At 42.3% G+C, this 19,482-nt stretch overlaps 1 protein-coding gene across 1 annotated transcript in view; it reads right to left on the bottom strand.

The window, feature by feature from the left end:
* LOC139383898 (pleckstrin homology domain-containing family H member 1-like) overlaps positions 1–18,538 on the bottom strand; it is an 80,172-nt gene extending 61,634 nt beyond the window's left edge. Inside the window, 3 exon segments of the mRNA XM_071128502.1 lie at positions 10,691–10,903; positions 18,224–18,252; positions 18,255–18,538. Coding sequence (XP_070984603.1) covers positions 10,691–10,903; positions 18,224–18,252; positions 18,255–18,315 — 303 coding nt within the window. The 5' untranslated portion in view covers positions 18,316–18,538.
* Positions 18,539–19,482: the final 944 nt, after the last annotated feature.

Genomic DNA, 19,482 nt, shown 5'->3' with positions numbered 1-19,482 from the left:
CAACCTAGATGGGAAACTATTGTTATCCACAAGTTCATCTGACTCTGGTAAAGTAGATAAAATCCTGACGTTTCCCTTTAACTGCTTCACTTCTAGCTGCCATGAGAAATATTACTGTGATGAAAAATTAAATAATTAATTAAATAACATTCAGCTCAGACACCCATACATACCCCACAAGACATGCCACATGGGGTCTCTTCACAGTCCCCAAGTCCAGAACTAATTCATGGCAACAAACAGTTTTATACAGAGCCATAATCACATGGAACTTCCTACCATCTCCTGTTACTCAAACAGGAAAATTACCTTTAAAAAAAGATTAAACAACTCTCATGAAACAGCGAGGACTGTGAGGAGAAACACAGACACATTAACACACAGACATACCATCAAACAGACACACCATAAAACAGACACACTAACACACAGACACTCTAACACACAGACACACTAACACACAGACACACTAACACACAGACACACTAACACACAGACACACTAACACACAGACACACTAACACACAGACACACCATAAAACAGACACACTAACACACAGACACACTAACACACAGACACACTAACACACAGACACACTAACACACAGACACACTAGCACACAGACACACTAACACACAGACATACCATCAAATAGACACACCATAAAACACACACTAACACACAGACATACCATCAAACAGACACACCATAAAACAGACACACTAACACACAGACACTCTAACACACAGACACACTAACACACAGACACACTAGCACACAGACACACTAACACACAGACACACCATAAAACAGACACACTAACACACAGACACACTAACACACAGACACACTAACACACAGACACACTAACACACAGACACACCATAAAACAGACACACTAACACACAGACACACCATCAAACAGACACACCATAAAACAGACACACTAACACACAGACACTCTAACAAACAGACACACTAACAGACACACTAACACACAGACACACTAACACACAGACACACCATAAAACAGACACACTAACACACAGACACTCTAACAAACAGACACTCTAACACACAGACACACTAACACACAGACACTCTAACAAACAGACACTCTAACACACAGACACTCTAACACCCAGACACACTAACACACAGACACACCATAAAACAGACACACTAACACACAGACACACCATCAAACAGACACACTAACACACAGACACACTAACACACAGACACACTAACACACATACACACCATCAAACAGACACACTAACACACAGACACACTAACACACAGACACACTAACACACAGACACACCATCAAACAGACACACTAACACACAGACACACCATCAAACAGACACACCATAAAACAGACACACTAACACACAGACACTCTAACAAACAGACACACTAACACACAGACACACTAACACACAGACACACCATAAAACAGACACACTAACACACAGACACTCTAACAAACAGACACTCTAACACACAGACACACTAAGACACAGACACTCTAACAAACAGACACACTAACAGACACACTAACACACAGACACACTAACAGACACACTAACACACAGACACTCTAACAAACAGACACACTAACACACAGACACACTAACACACAGACACACTAACACACAGACACACCATAAAACAGACACACTAACACACAGACACTCTAACAAACAGACACTCTAACACACAGACACACTAACAAACAGACACTCGAACACACAGACACACTAACACACAGACACTCTAACACACAGACACTCTAACACACAGACACTCTAACAAACAGACACACTAACAGACACACTAACACACAGACACACTAACACACAGACACTCTAACAGACACACTAACACACAGACACACTAACACACAGACACTCTAACAGACACACTAACACACAGACACACTAACACACAGACACTCTAACAAACAGACACTCTAACACACAGACACACTAACACAGAGACACTCTAACAGACACACTAACACACAGACACACTAACCCACAGACACACTAACACACAGACACTCTAACACACTGTACTGTCCTTGCCGATCAGTGTTTTGTTACTTGTCATGTTTTGTGTTTTTGTGTGTGACCCAGGAAGAGTACCTGATACTTCTGCAAAAGCTAATAGGGATCTAAATAAAGAAATAACGAAATAAACATACTAATATCTGACAACTCTGAGTTGTTAAACCTGAAAATGCAGCTAGCAATAATACACAGGCAGCTAAGCATCCTCCCATGACTTTGTACCTGCATTCTACACCTTTGTGCAGAGCCTAAAAAATCTGCTGCTGGTCAGCAGGGTAGCCATACTGCTGTACTGTCTTATGGTAATTAGAGAGGGGGTGGGAGAGAAAGAGAGAGAGATATAGTCCTTTCTCTCTAATCTTCCAATCTAACAGCTTATTTCACAGCTTCCAGCGTCCCTTGCCCTGTCCTCATTCTATGGTTGAAGGCTCAACATGCTTCCTTAAAATATTATGCAGTGCACTCAAAGACAGAAGCCTTTTGCCATCTATTGACGGCACTCTAGGTGACCTCATTGACAAGAGTTAATCTCATTATGTCCTCAGGGTCAGGTTTAAGGAAGATATTAATCTCAATATGTCCTCAGGGTCAGGCTTAAGGAAGATATTAATCTCATTATGTCCTCAGGGTCAGGCTTAAAGAAGATATTAATCTCATTATGTCCTCAGGGTCAGGCTTAAAGAAGATATTAATCTCATTATGTCCTCAGGGTCAGGCTTAAGGAAGATATTAATCTCATTATGTCCTCAGGGTCAGGCTTAAAGAAGATATTAATCTCAATATGTCCTCAGGGTCAGGTTTAAGGAAGATATTAATCTCATTATGTCCTCAGGGTCAGGCTTAAAGAAGATATTAATCTCATTATGTCCTCAGGGTCAGGCTTTAATTAAGAAGATATTAATCTCAATATGTCCTCAGGGTCAGGCTTAAGGAAGATATTAATCTCATTATGTCCTCAGGGTCAGGCTTAAAGAAGATATTAATCTCATTATGTCCTCAGGGTCAGGCTTAAAGAAGATATTAATCTCATTATGTCCTCAGGGTCAGGCTTAAGGAAGATATTAATCTCAATATGTCCTCAGGGTCAGGTTTAAGGAAGATATTAATCTCATTATGTCCTCAGGGTCAGGCTTAAAGAAGATATTAATCTCAATATGTCCTCAGGGTCAGGTTTAAGGAAGATATTAATCTCATTATGTCCTCAGGGTCAGGCTTAAAGAAGATATTAATCTCATTATGTCCTCAGGGTCAGGCTTTAATTAAGAAGATATTAATCTCATTATGTACTCAGGGTCAGGCTTAAAGAAGATATTAATCTCATTATGTCCTCAGGGTCAGGCTTAAAGAAGATATTAATCTCATTATGTACTCAGGGTCAGGCTTTAGGAAAGATATTAATCTCAATATGTCCTCAGGGTCAGGTTTAAGGAAGATATTAATCTCATTATGTCCTCAGGGTCAGGCTTAAAGAAGATATTAATCTCATTATGTCCTCAGGGTCAGGCTTAAGGAAGATATTAATCTCATTATGTCCTCAGGGTCAGGCTTAAAGAAGATATTAATCTCATTATGTCCTCAGGGTCAGGCTTTAGGAGGATATTAATCTCATTATGTCCTCAGGGTCAGGTTTAAAGAAGATATTAATCTCATTATGTCCTCAGGGTCAGGCTTAAAGAAGATATTAATCTCATTATGTCCTCAGGGTCAGACTTTAAGAAGATATTAATCTCATTATGTCCTCAGGGTCAGGCTTTAATTAAGAAGATATTAATCTCATTATGTCCTCAGGGTCAGGCTTAAAGAAGATATTAATCTCATTATGTCCTCAGGGTCAGGCTTAAAGAAGATATTAATCTCAATATGTCCTCAGGGTCAGGTTTAAGGAAGATATTAATCTCATTATGTCCTCAGGGTCAGGCTTAAAGAAGATATTAATCTCATTATGTCCTCAGGGTCAGGCTTAAGGAAGATATTAATCTCATTATGTCCTCAGGGTCAGGCTTAAAGAAGATATTAATCTCATTATGTCCTCAGGGTCAGGCTTTAGGAGGATATTAATCTCATTATGTCCTCAGGGTCAGGTTTAAAGAAGATATTAATCTCATTATGTCCTCAGGGTCAGGCTTAAAGAAGATATTAATCTCATTATGTCCTCAGGGTCAGACTTTAAGAAGATATTAATCTCATTATGTCCTCAGGGTCAGGCTTTAATTAAGAAGATATTAATCTCATTATGTCCTCAGGGTCAGGCTTAGAGAAGATATTAATCTCATTATGTCCTCAGGGTCAGGCTTAAAGAAGATATTAATCTCAATATGTCCTCAGGGTCAGGCTTTAGGAGGATATTAATCTCATTATGTACTCAGGGTCAGGTTTAAGGAAGATATTAATCTCATTATGTCCTCAGGGTCAGGCTTTAATTAAGAAGACATTAATCTCATTATGTCCTCAGGCTCAGGCTTAGAGAAGATATTAATCTCATTATGTCCTCAGGGTCAGGCTTTAGGAGGATATTAATCTCAATATGTCCTCAGGGTCAGGCTTAAAGAAGATATTAATCTCAATATGTCCTCAGGGTCAGGCTTTAGGAGGATATTAATCTCATTATGTACTCAGGGTCAGGTTTAAGGAAGATATTAATCTCATTATGTCCTCAGGGTCAGGCTTTAGGAGGATATTAATCTCATTATGTACTCAGGGTCAGGTTTAAGGAAGATATTAATCTCATTATGTCCTCAGGGTCAGACTTTAAGAAGATATTAATCTCATTATGTCCTCAGGGTCAGACTTAAAGAATATATTCATCTCATTATGTCCTCAGGGTCAGACTTAAAGAAGATATTAATCTCATTATGTCCTCAGGGTCAGACTTTAAGAAGATATTAATCTCATTATGTCCTCAGGGTCAGACTTTAAGAAGATATTAATCTCATTATGTCCTCAGGGTCAGACTTAAAGAAGATATTAATCTCATTATGTCCTCAGGGTCAGACTTTAAGAAGATATTAATCTCATTATGTCCTCAGGGTCAGACTTTAAGAAGATATTAATCTCATTATGTCCTCAGGGTCAGGCTTTAGGAAGATATTAATCTCATTATGTACTCAGGGTCAGGCTTTAGGAAGATATTAATCTCATTATGAATACTTGACCACATATCAAGTAGTAACTAGCTAACCATCACTAATATAGAAAAACAGCTATTTTACTAAGCGCACGCACGCACGCGCGCACGCACACACACACACACACACACACACACACACACACACACACACACACACACACACAGGGGGAGACTGTTGAGTGCTAGTCAGTCATGTTATTGCTGTTTGGAAAGATTGCGTCACACCCATGCCATACACACACACACACACACACACACGTTATTGCTGTTTGGAAAATGGTTTCACGCTCCTCATCGCTCCCTTGCCAAGTTAGGAGTGTTTTAGTCACTGACCCACTTTGGGCTGGAAAACCACTTGAAATGGTTGTCTGTCTCTGTGACACAGCTTTAGTGTGTAGAGAAGTGTGTGTGATAGGTTGAAAAGAGACAGAGAAGAAGACCCTCCACAGGCCACTGAGCTACAGGGAAATGTCCTGGTGTTATCAGAAGTCATATAGTCTTCTGTAGTTCAGTTAGTAGAGCATGGTCCTCTGTAGCTCAGCTAGTAGAACATGGTCCTCTATAGTTCAGTTAGTAGAACATGGTCCTTTCTAGTTCAGGTGGTAGAACATGGTCCTCTGTGGCTCAGTTAGTAGAACATGGTCCTCTGTGGCTCAGTTATTAGAACATGGTCCTCTGTGGCTCAGTTAGTAGAACATGGTCCTCTGTAGTTCAGCTAGTAGAACATGGTCCTCTGTAGTTCAGTTAGTAGAACATGGTCCTCTGTAGTTCAGCTAGTAGAACATGGTCCTCTGTGGCTCAGCTAGTATAACATGGTCCTCTGTAGCTCAGTTAGTAGAACATGGTCCTCTGTAGCTCAGCTAGTAGAACATGGTCCTCTGTAGCTCAGCTAGTAGAACATGGTCCTCTGTAGCTCAGTTAGTGGAGCATGGTGCTTACAACGCCAGGGTATTGGGTTTGATTCCCGGGACCACCCATACATAAAATGCATGCATGCATGATTTTAAGTCGCTATGGATAAAAGTGTATGCTAAATGGCATATATTATATCTATATTATAAACGGGGTGGTTCAGGCACTGAATGCTGATTGGCTAACACACCACGGGTATGACAAAACATGTATTTTTACTGCTCTAATTACGTTGGTAACCAGTTTATAATATCAATAAGGCTCCTCAGGGGTTTGTGGTATATGGCCAATATACCACGGCTAAGGGCTGTTTCCAGGAACTCCACGTTGCGTCGTACATAAAAACATCCCTTAGCTGTGGTATATTGGCCAAATACCACACCTCCTCGTGCCTTATTGCTTAATTATACCATGACAGTGCTCCGTACCAAAGCAATGCAAAGATACTTGGTTTTATTATGAGCAGTGAAAACTCAATATATACAATTGAAATCAAAAGTTTACAAACACTTAGATTAGCGTCATTAATACTTGTTTTTCAACCACTCCACAAATGTATTGTTAACAAACTATAGTTTTGGCAAATCGGTTAGGACATCTACTTTATGCATGACACAAGTCATTTTTCAAACAATTGTTTACAGACAGATTATTTCACTTATTTCACTTGTATCACTATTCCAGTGGGTCAGAAGTTTACATACACTAAATTGACTGTGCTTTTAAACAGCTTGGAGAAATACAGAAAATGATACCATGGCTTTAGAAGCTTCTGATAGGCTAATTGACATCATTTGAGTCAATTGGAGGTGTACCTGTGGATGTATTTCAAGGCCTACCTTCAAACTCAATGCCTCTTTGCTTGACATCCTGGGAAAATCAAAAGAAATCAGCCAACACCTCAGAAAAAAACTTGTAGACCTCCACAAGTCTGGTTCATCCTTGGGAGCAATTTCCAAACACCTGAAGGTACCACGTTCGTCTGTACAAACAATAGTACACAAGTATAAACAACATGGAACCACACAGCCGTCATACCGCTCAGGAAGGAGACGCATTCTGTCTCCTAGAGATGAACTTACTGTGGTGCAAAAAGTGCAAATCAATCCCAGAACAACAGCGAAGGACCTTGTGAAGATGCTGGAGGAAACAGGTACAAAAGTATCTATATCCACAGTAAAACGAGTCCTATATGGACATAACCTGAAAGGCCGCTCAGCAAGGAAGAACCCACTGCTACAAAACCGCCATTAAAAAAAGCCAGACTACGGTTTGCAACTGCACATGGGGACAAAGATCGTACTTTTTGGAGAAATGTCCTCTGGTCTGATGAAACAAACATAGAACTGTTTGACCATAATGACCATTGTTATATTTGGAGGAAAAAGGGGGAGGCTTACAAGCCGAAGAACACCATCCCATCCGTGAAGCACGGGGGTGGCAGCATCATGTTGTGGGGGTGCTTTGCTGCAGAAGGGACTGGTGCACTTCACAAAATAGATGAGGTAGGAATATTGCGTGGATATATTGAAGCAAAATCTCAAGACATCAGTCAGGAAGTTAAAGCTTGGTCGCAAATGGGTCTTCCAAATGGACAATGACCCCAAGCATACTTCCATAGTTGTTGCAAAATGGCTTAAGGACAACAAAGTCAAGGTATTGGAGCGGCCATCACAAAGCCCTGACCTCAATCCTATGGATATTTGTGGACAGAACTGAAAAGGCGTGTGCGAGCAAGGAGGCCTACAAACCTGACTCAGTTACACCAGGTCTGTCTGGAGGAATGGGCCAAAATTCACTCAACTTACTGTGGGAAGCTTGTGGAAGGCTACGCGATACGTTTGACCCAAGTTAAACAATTTATGGGAATGTGATGAAATAAATAACAGCTGAAAGAAATCATTCTCTCTACTATTATTCTGACATTTCACATTCTTGAAATAAAGTGGTGATCCTAACTGACCTAAGACAGGGAACTTGTACTAGGATTAAATGTCAGGAATTGTGAAAAACTGAGTTTAAATGTATTTGGCTAAGGTGTATGTAAACTTCCGAATTCAACTGTATATGTAGCAGCTAGCCAGAAGCAGTCCCTGAACAAAGTGAGTTTCATTTGGTTGACATTTGGTTGCTTACTAACAACGTTACTCTGAACATTATTAGAATGTTTTGGAACAAACATGACACTCTGACAACGCCAACAGAAAGCTTTAATGTCATGTTACAATTCATCATTCTAAGAAATATCCCTCGTAAATGTTGCTATGCTGTTCCTGGAATTATTTTATAAGGTTCTCTCTCAGAACACATAGCGTAGAGAAACTGGACAAATCTAGCTTAGAGAAAGACTATTTCCACACACACACACACACACACACACACACACACACACACACACACACACACACACACACACACACACACACACACACACACACACACACACACACACCTGTATTTTCACTCAGGCACTCATTCACACGAGTCAGTAGTTTCTCTGCTTTAGTGCAGGGCTGTCTGCCAAGGACCAGACAGTTAACCATTTGTTGCAACACAGAGGTCAGTGCAGCATGACTGACAGAGTCTATAAGCAGAACAGGGGAAACAACAAAAGGGAGGAGAAGAGGGATAGGAGGAGGGAGGTTTTAGGAGTCCATTCACAGGTAGTCTTTTATGTCAGTGGAATAAGCCAAAGAAAATGATGTTCCTAAACCGACCTACTGTTCCCAAACCAGCCTACTGTTCCTAAACCAGCCTACTGTTCTACTAAACCAGAATACTGTTCCTAAACCAGCCTACTGTTCTACTAAACCAGCCTACTGTTCCTAAACCAGCCTACTGTTCCTAAACCAGCCTACTGTTCTACTAAACCAGACTACTGTTCAACTAAACCAGCCTACTGTTTCTAAACCAGCCTACTGTTCTACTAAACCAGACTACTGTTCCTAAACCACTCTACTGTTCCTAAACCAGCCTACTGTTTCTAAACAAGCCTACTGTTCCTAAACCAGCCTACTGTTCTATTAAACCAGCCTACTGTTCTACTAAACCAGCCTACTGTTCCTAAACCAGCCTACTGTTTCTAAACCAGCCTACTGTTCTACTAAACCAGACTACTGTTCCTAAACCAGCCTACTGTTCCTAAACCACTCTACTGTTCCTAAACCAGCCTACTGTTTCTAAACCTGCCTACTGTTCCTAAACCAGCCTACTGTTCTATTAAACCAGCCTACTGTTCTACTAAACCAGCCTACTGTTCCTAAACCAGCCTACTGTTTCTAAACCAGCCTACTGTTCCTAAACCAGCCTACTGTTCTATTAAACCAGCCTACTGTTCTACTAAACCAGCCTACTGTTCCTAAACCAGCCTACTGTTCTATTAAACCAGCCTACTGTTCTATTAAACCAGCCTACTGTTCCTAAACCAGCCTACTGTTCCTAAACCAGCCTACTGTTCTATTAAACCAGCCTACTGTTCTACTAAACCAGCCTACTGTTCCTAAACCAGCCTACTGTTCTATTAAACCAGCCTAATGTTCTTTTAAACCAGCCTACTCTTCCTAAACCAGCCGACTGTTCTACTAGATCAGCACAGAGAATTGTCACCATAGCATAACCAGTTCCCACACCGTGTGGGTCTGTTGGATGTAAAACGGTGAATAACGCAATACAGTTCATTCATGCACACCAAATCAATGTAGGTCAAAACACACAGTGGCAAGGCTGCTCCGTGTGTGGAAAACTTATTCCCAAATCTTTATGATTTGTGATGCTAAAATAGATTTGCACTACAGTTCTTACCTTCCCCTTGCACCAGTGGTTTCTTAATCCTGGTCCTGGGAACCTAAAGAGGTTCACATTTTTGTTTTTGCCCTAGCACTACACACCTGATTCCACTAGTCACTGGTTTGATCATTTTTATTTATTTAATTTCTCCTTTATTTAACCAGGTTGGCAAGTTGAGAACAAGTTCTCATTTACAATTGCGACCTGGCCAAGATAAAACAAAGCAGTTTGAAACATACAACAACACAGAGTTATACATGGAGTAAAACAAACATACTAATAATAATAATAATAAACATACAGTAGAAAAATAAGTCTAAATACAATGTGAGCAAATTCGGTGAGATAAGGGAGGTAATGGCAAAAAAAAGGCCATGGTGGCTAAGTAAATACAATATAGCAAGTAAAACACTGGAATGGTAGATTTGCAGTGGAAGAATGTGCAAAGTAGAGATAGAAATAATGGGGTGCAAAGGAGAAAAATAAATAAATAAATACAGTAGGGGAAGAGGTAGTTGTTTGGGCTAAATTATAGATGGGCTAATAATAATGACTTGATTAGTGTGTGTAGTGCTAGGTAAAAAATGAAATACGTGTTTCTTTGTGTCCCCAGGACCAGATGAAGAAACACTGCCTTAGACAGTACAAAGTAGCATTGGCACATGACGTTGATGCCCACAACTTCAAGTCAACATTCAAAAAATGTTGCGTGAAGGTTGTGTGTTTGCTGGGACTTTTCCCTTAGATAGTACTACTTTACCCATGATGCCCCCTTCTCTCCCTCACCTTCTCGGCCAGCAGCTCTCGGATCTTCCCCGCCTGCAGACGAAACCTGAGCAGCTGCATCTCCAGGGCAACACAACGCTTCTGCCAATCCACGCTACCCGCTCCTACTACGGAGCCTGCACCCGCCCTGCCACTCTCCAAGACGTCTGCCATGTTGACCGCACCGCTGCCCGACAGATGGACCCTGTCGCCTGGTAACCGACTGACCCGGACCTGCAGAGCAACACACACACACACAGTCAGAGCCAGAGCAAGGCCGCGGGAACGGAGCAGCAAAAAGTTACAATACGTGTCAGTTTTTGTGAAAACAAGTGAAACCAAGTAAAAACCCTTTGAAGATCTTAGAGGGGAAATAGTGTTTAATAGTGCCCCACTTCACTTCTCATAACTCAGTGGAACAATGTGAGAAAAACAAACACTCACCACTCAGAGAGGACTTCATGATGACACAGTTAAATACATGTTTCCTCTCTCACTACACACACAGCAGGCCAGGCTCTGTTTTTTAACCAAATAATTCCTAACCCAGTCCATGTGCCCCAGCCCCAGTATCAGTCGCCCATCAAGATCTCCCTAGTTTTGGATTATGTGTTGCCGAGCCATAGCCAAGCCATGCAATGCCTGGATCCCACTCCCATCCCCAACCCCAGCCCCCAACACAGCTTTCCCCAGCCCAGCCAGGCAATCCCTTCTTAATTACAGGGCAGAAGTGAAACAGGATCCAAGCCAGCACAATAGTGTCTTTCTGCATGACAGTCCCATCACGGATGTGGAGGCTGGAGGGGGGCTGTGTTTGTGAGTTATAGCTTAGCTAGCTAAACAAAGACAGGGGAAAAGAATGTGTGAGAGTGAGTGAATGGATAGAGCTCTGAATGTGGGGCGCTCAACTTATTTTTACCTGAGAGAAAGGGATCAGAGATTGACTAGTTGTCATTTTCTCAGACTAGATGGATATTCTCACATGTTTTATTCACAAAGGCTCAAATGTGAAATCAATGGAGACAGTTGACTACAGTAACTAAGAGTATGTATAGCTCATCTATTACAATTGTTGTAGTGGTGTCTAAAGACAGACGGACTAGACAGACAAGACAGTCAGTCAGTCATACAGCCTGCCAGCTAGACAAACAGCCAGACAGTCAGTCAGACAGCCAAAAAGTCAGCCAGCCATCCAGCTAGCCAGACAGACAAACAGCCAACCAGTCAGTCAACTAACCAGCTAGCCAGCCAGACAAACAACTAGCCAGACAACCAGCCAGCTAGACAAACAGACAGACAGCCATCCAGTCAGCCAATCAGCGAGCCAGTCAGACAAACTGCCAGCCACCTATCCAGACAAACAGCCCAACTATCCAGCTAGCCAACCAGACAAACAGCTAGCCACACAAACAGCCAACCAGTCAGCCAGCCAGACAAACAGACAGACAGACAGCCATCCAGTCAGCCAATCAGCGAGCCAGTCAGACAAACTGCCAGGCACCTATCCAGTCAAACAGCCCAACTATCCAGCTAGCTGACCAGACAAACAGCTAGCCACACAAACAGCCAACCAGTCAGCCAGCCAGACAAACAGCCAGCTAGACAAACAGACAGACAGCCATCCAGTCAGCCAATCAGCGAGCCAGTCAGACAAACTGCCAGCCACCTATCCAGACAAACAGCCCAACTATCCAGCTAGCCAACCAGACAAACAGCTAGCCACACAAACAGCCAACCAGTCAGCCAGCCAGACAAACAGCCAGCCCGTCAGCCAGCTAGACAAACAGCCAGCAAGCCAGTAAACCAGTCAACCAGACAGCCAGACCAACTACCAGCCAGCCAAAGATATAGCCATGGTCCTCCACTGTCAGCAGCAGTACAGCAGATGGTCAAAGCTCAAAGACCCAGCAGCTATAACTGAGCTATGTCTCTCTGTAGTCTCTACAATTAGCCTGCTCATAAATACAGGGCTAGCACCAGCTAGCAGGCTAATTACAGAAGCCATACATCCAGAGGTTCTTCTGGCCGACCACAAGGCCCAGACCCTGGCTCCATTCTCTATCTGGAGTTTGAAGTTTAGGAGAACCAGCCAGGCAGAGGCAAACCGGGGGTGTGAGGGAGGAGAAGTCAGCCCAAAGCAGACAGCCATGCTCGGCCCCGCCAGGCTAGCCTTGCGCAGCCCTGCTACTGTATACTCAGATAGCTAAGGCCAAACCAGGCCAACCCTTCTATGGTAGCTAGCTTAGATCAGCTGCTATGGTAGGTCCTACTAGTCTATTCAGTCTGACCAGTCCAAAGCAGCCCATCTATGGTAAGCCCAGCTCAGGTCAGCCCAGCCCAGGTCAGCCCAGCCCAGCCCAGGTCAGCCCAGCCCATGTCAGCCCAGGTCAACCCAGGTTAGCCCAGCCCAGGTCAGCCCAGCCCAGGTCAGCCCAGGTCAGCCCAGCCTAGCCCAGGTCAGCCCAGCCCAGCCCAGGTCAGCCCAGGTCAGCCCAGCCCAGGTCAGGTCAGCCCAGGTCAGTCCAGCCCAGGTCAGCCCAGGTCAGCCCAGCCCAGGTCAGCCCAGCCCAGGTCAGCCCAGGTCAGCCCAGGTCAGGTCAGCCCAGGTCAGGTCAGCCCGGGTCAGGTCAGGTCAGCCCAGGTCAGGTCAGGGTAGCTAAGACACTTGGGTGCAAACAAAGTATTTTCTGGCAAAACACATTAAGCACGTCCATGCTAATGCTCCCCAGAACAATTCCTTTAGTTCCTTCAGCACCACAGGCTTGTTTAAAATAGGGTCAAGGGTCAGTCCCCTTCTCCTCTGGCTTTAGGGAGCCTGGGCTTGTGGGTCTTCCTTCAAAAATCTGCTCCCTTCTCCTCCAGCAGGAATAGCTTGAAACACTGTAGGCCAGAGAAAACACAAGCAGCTGGCTGGATCCAAGATATATACCTAATATACATATGGACTACACTGACTCATTACTCTGAATACCACTGGTTCATTACTCTGAATACCACTGGCTCATTACTCTGAATACCACTGGCTCATTACTCTGAATACCACTGGCTCCAGGAAATGGCTATTGACTGAAATGTGTGGCAATCATCTCAGATACCTGAGATACCTACAAAGGTTTACATGTGTTATGGAGTCTACCTCACTGGCTAAAGATTTCAGACAATGTGGCTTCTAAGTGTTGAAACCCTCTTCAGTGCACCCACACTCACTCACACACACACACACCGAACGGTTCCGTATTTCACTGAAATAATAAACGTTTTGTTTTCGAAATGATAGTTTCAGGATTTGACCATATTAATGACCAAAGGCTCGTATTTGTGTGTTATTATGTTATAATTAAGTCTGATTTGATAGAGCAGTCTGACTGAGCAGCAGCAGGCCCGTAATCATTCATTCAAACAGCACTTTAGTGCGTTTTGCCAGCAGCTCTTTGCAAGCACAGCGCTGTTTATGACTTCAAGCCTATCAGCCTAATGGCTGGTGTTTCCAATGTGAAATGGCTAGCTAGTTACCTTGGTGTGCGCTAATACCGTTTCAAATGTCACTCGCTCTGAGACTTGGAGTAGTTATTCCCCTAGCGCTGCAAGGGCCGCGGCTTATGTGGAGTGATGGGTAACGATGCTTCAAATGTGACTGTTGTCGATGCGTTCCTGGTTCGAGCCCAGGTAGGGGCGAGGAGAGGAATGGAAGCTATACTGTTACACTGGCAATACTATAGTGCCTATAAGAACATCCAATAGTCAAAGGTATATGAAATACAAATGGTATGGAGGGAAATAGTCCTATAAATACTATATTTAATACAACCTAAAACCTCTTACCTTGGAATATTGAAGTCTCATGTTAAAAGGAACCACCAACTTTCATATGTTCTCATGTTCTGAGCAAGGAACTTAAACGTTAGCTTTTTTCATAGCACATATTTTACATGGCACACATTTTTACATGGCACATACTGCCATATTGCATATTGGCACATATTACTTTCTTCTCCAACACTTTGTTTTTGTATTATTTAAACCAAATTGAACATGTTTCATTATTTATTTGAGGCTAAATTGATGTTATTGACGTATTATATTAAGTTAAAATAAGTGTTCATTCAGTATTGTTGTAATTGTCATTATTACAAATAAATAAATCGGCCGATTAATCGGTATCGGCTTTTTTGGTCCTCCAATAATCGGCATTGGTGTTGAAAAATCATAATCGGTCGACCTCTAACACACACACACAGTGCTGGTGTGATTAAGCGATTAGGTGATTGGACCATCCAATCATCCCAGTAGACATTTCAGATGACCAATTGTCTAAATCTGGGTCAACATGTGTGTGCATGTTTGAGAGAGAGAGAGAGAGAGAGAGAGAGAGAGTGTGTGTGTTAGAGAGAGAGAGAGTGTGTGTGTTAGAGAGAGAGAGAGTGTGTGTGTGTGTGCATGCAGGCATGTGTGTGTGTGCGTGCATATGTTAGAGAGTGTGTGTGTGTGTGTGTGCGTGCGTGTGTGAAATAGAGAAAAAGCCAGAGAGAGAGTTGTGCATATAGATGAGTTCCAGAACAGGTTACATTAGATGGATATAAGCAGCCTGTCTGTCCTGTGTGGTTCACATAGCTATCTAGAATTGTTCATAAAATAAACACTAAGTTCTAGAGATTTAAAGACCAACCTTACTCTACATGTCTACAGAGAATTATGTAAATGTGGATAAGTCAATGTGGTACACCTACAATGCTATTGAATCACAGACTATACTGTGAAACAATAACTGTAATTACTTTTTCTCATGTTAGCAAGTACATGCCGCTATAGAGCACGTACAACTTCTCACAATGACAAGTACAATGTAACTAACTACCTGTACATAAATAGTGTCACGCCCTGACCATAGAGAGCCCTTGTTTCTCTATGGTGTAGTAGGTCAGGGTGTGACTAGGGGTTATTCTAGTTTATTATTCCTATGTTGTGTTCTAGTTTATATTTTCTATGTTGGTGTTTTGTATGATTCCCAATTAGAGGCAGCTGGTAATCGTTGCCTCTAATTGGGGATCATATTTATGTAGCTATTTTTCCCACCTGTGTTTGTGGGATATTGTTTTGTGTTTGTGCAGGTGCACCACGTAGTCATGTTTAGTTGTTTGTTTATTTGTATATTTTTGTTTTGCTGAAGTTTCACTTGGAAATAAATGTGTGGAACTCAACATCCGCTGCGCCTTGGTCCCGTTCTTACGACAACCGTGACAAATACCTGGTGTAACATAATTACATCAGTTATTTATTTGTATTAACTGTGGAGTAACACACTTGTCATGCAAAAGATTGTCCAAACACCTACTATGTCTGTAGTTATAAATATATATGAATACACATTAAGCAGGCCAAGGGTCTATAACAGCTGTAGCCAGGGTAGGACCACCTATCTCCCTCTCCTGTCTCCTCCTCTTGTCCCCTCTTCTCTCCTCTCCTCCCATCCTCTCCTCCACCTTTCCTTTCCTCTCTCCTCTCCCCCTCTCTTCTCCTCCCATCTTCTCTCATCCTCTCCTCTCTACCTCTAGTGGAAGCTGAGTGTGCAGACAGGGTAGTCTAATGACAGGCTCTCTGTAAACTGACCACACTAATTATCAGTCTCTGCCGTAAATACAGACCAGGACATTCCTCAGTGCTGAGGTGTAAACATCCTATCCCATCACTACACACACACACACACACACACACACACACACACACACACACACACACACACACACACACACACACACACACACACACACACACACACACACACACACACACACACACACAGACCTGTCTCGCCTCAACAATGCAACAGGAGATGAGAGAGCAGCACTGTGCTGTGGGAAACGTGTGTTACCCTCTAGTACAAATCTAATCCACATCTCCGCCAGATGGTAAAGAGGTTCTTCAGCTTTCCCCATAGGAGCACTCTTTTTGGTTCCAGGTAGAACCCTTTTTGGTTCCAGGTACATGTAACCCAAAAAGGTTCTACCTGAAACAAAAAGGGTTTTTCAAATATTTCTCCTATGGGGACAGTCGAAGAACCCTTTTAGGTTCTAGATAGCACCTTTTTATCCTAACAGTGTAGGAGCATATGCATCTATCAAAAGCTCAACATCAAAGGGCTACCCAGACCCCTCTTTTACGCTGCTGCTACTCTCTGTTTATAATCTATACACAGTCACTTTAACTCTACCTTCATGTACATATTACCTCAATTACCTCAACTAACCTGTTCCCCCGCACTGTACCGGTACCCCCTGTATATAGCCTTGCTTGTTATTTTACTGCTGAAGTTTAATTATTTGTTACTTTTATTTTCTATTTTTTACATATCTATTTTTTACTTAACACTTATTTTTTCTTAAAACTTGTTAAAGTATTGTTGGTTAAGGGCTTGTAAGCATTTCACTGTAAGGTTTACACCTGTTGAGTTCTGTGCATGTGACAAATACAGTTAGATTTTGTTTGATATTTTCAAAACTCCAATAAACAGACTGCATAATTCTGAATTGGCCTATAACTACAAATCTGCAATGTTTTGGATTCTGTCTGTAGGGGCTGTAGAATACATATTTAGAGTTCGGCACGGGTATTCAGAACTAGCTTGGAAAGAATAAGAGGTCAGACAGGCAGGTAGCCTAGTGGTCAGAGCGTTGGGCCAGTAACCGCAAGATTGAATCCCTGAGCTGACAAGGTAAAAATCTGTTGTTCTGAACAAGGCAGTTAACCCACTGTTCCTAGGCCGTTATTGTAAATAATTGTATTATTTTTTATTCTAATTCTTAACTGACTTGCCTAGTTAAATAAAGGTTAAATAAAAAATTTAAAAATAATATATCATCATGGTTTGGTTTATGACCCATGTCATAACTAAAACCCTATGATATACAACTCACATCAAATAGATGCTACCGTATTAGGCTGTCATTGTACATTTGTTCTCAACTGACATACCTAGTTAAATATAGGTTACATTTAAAAATGTTTTTAAAAATGCACCACGTTCCAATTCAGCTGGCTGCAACAGCTGAATTCCCAACACTCAACAGAGTGCCCTTAGATAACACCTGGACTGTGTATCCATTTGTATCAGCATTATAATGGATGTGATACAGCCAGGCAGCTGGGGCGAGTTGCACGCCCCCCCTCAAAAAAGTTGAAAGGTTTATCTCTTTGAGGTCATCTGATCCAATGACATTTCTGTTTCAGATAACAGTTTGCAACACATCTTCTTTATTTCTTATTCTGGCTTAGCAAGACAAGGTCTACATTTCACCCGCATTGCTGGTCACGCCACCGTGAAAAAACGTCGACAGCAAATAAGCAATGTGGCTTCAATCCTAAACTCATCCAGCTCCAATCCTAGACTCGTGTTGCACTTCTCTTCCAACGATTTCTAAACGAATAGCACACTAACTAGCCAATGTCCCTGTGATGACACAAATCAAAGCAGAGGACTACGAGCCTAGGCTACAATCTGAAAAAGAAAAACACGTATGAGTTCCTGGTTATAGCGGAACTATTTCAAATACCTCTTACCTTGTGATTTTGTAGTCTCTCTCTCTCGCTCTTTCCTCGCGTAGTAAAGTGGCCCGGTAAATCACATCACGGCTCTCGGCTGCTATTCTCATTAACTTTCTGACTGTAGCCTGTTCCTACTATTCCTCTTCTGTCAACGTTTCATGCTGTAGTATCGTCCTGTATAACTCAGGTTCCCCGTGTCTCTCGTGCTCGTAGAGAGAGGTCAGGAGACAGTGCCTCCTTGACGTGGATCCCCATTCCCTAGGTTTATCCCTAATTCCTATTAAAGGGCCAAATGCAGGATCACATTTCGCCGGGATTCAAACCCGCTTGTGTCGGAACTATGGTAGGAACTGCACAGGATATTGCATCAGAGCTATGTGTTACATTTCTTATTACTATTGTATAAACAGAATGTGAAGACTAAACGTTGAATTATGAAATAAATCAGACTATTGTTTTTCTTTGTACTTGTTTTATAAATATTCCCTGTCCTGTGTGTTTCCAGAATCTCTAGAAATAAGAAAGTATTTTTTCTTGAGTGTCCAATTCTAGTTCTATCCTTAATTCTGTTTATTCAGAAGCAATGGGCTTTCTACCACAAATTTTACGAGACTGAAAAGTTGTTACAGCGTGGTGTGAGAGTTTGCAACTATTAATGAATCATTAGCCAGGCTGTAAAAGTTTCGTGAGGGGATAATTAGGCTGGTTTCAGACTGGGGTTTCTGCCTTCTAAACACTACTACATTCCACCTCAGCGTCAGATACACACAGTAGCCTACTATACATTGACTCTACTAGCTTCAGTAGATGTTATCATCATATTTAACCTTTATTTAACTAGGCAAGTCAGTTAAGAACAAATTCTTATTTACAACGATGGCCTACCCCAGCCAAACACAGACGGCGTTGGGCCAATTGTGCGCCGCCCTATGGGACTCCCAATCACAGCCGGATGTGATACAGCCTGGATTCAAACCAGGGACTCTAGTGACACCTCTTGCACTGAGATGCAGTGCCTTAGACAGCTGTACCACTCGGGAGATAGTTACCCAACATAAACAGTTTGAGATATGTCTGATTTGAGATATTCCCGTCCTGTCAGTGACCAGGCTAGAGCCCTGGTAGAACTCCAGATATCTGGAACATGTTATTGTGCCTGTAAATAATTGACCGTTTTGGTTACAGAGTGGAATAAACAAATGCCTGAAGCTGTGCTATTGTAAAACTAAAACAAGATGGCGCACACACACACACACCAACACACACACACACAC

The sequence above is a fragment of the Oncorhynchus clarkii genome, chromosome 25, assembly GCF_045791955.1.
Source record: "Oncorhynchus clarkii lewisi isolate Uvic-CL-2024 chromosome 25, UVic_Ocla_1.0, whole genome shotgun sequence".
Lineage (NCBI taxonomy): Eukaryota > Metazoa > Chordata > Actinopteri > Salmoniformes > Salmonidae > Oncorhynchus > Oncorhynchus clarkii.
The sequence above is the reverse complement of the archived record's forward strand: the minus strand, read 5'-3'. Positions and strand labels throughout refer to the sequence as shown.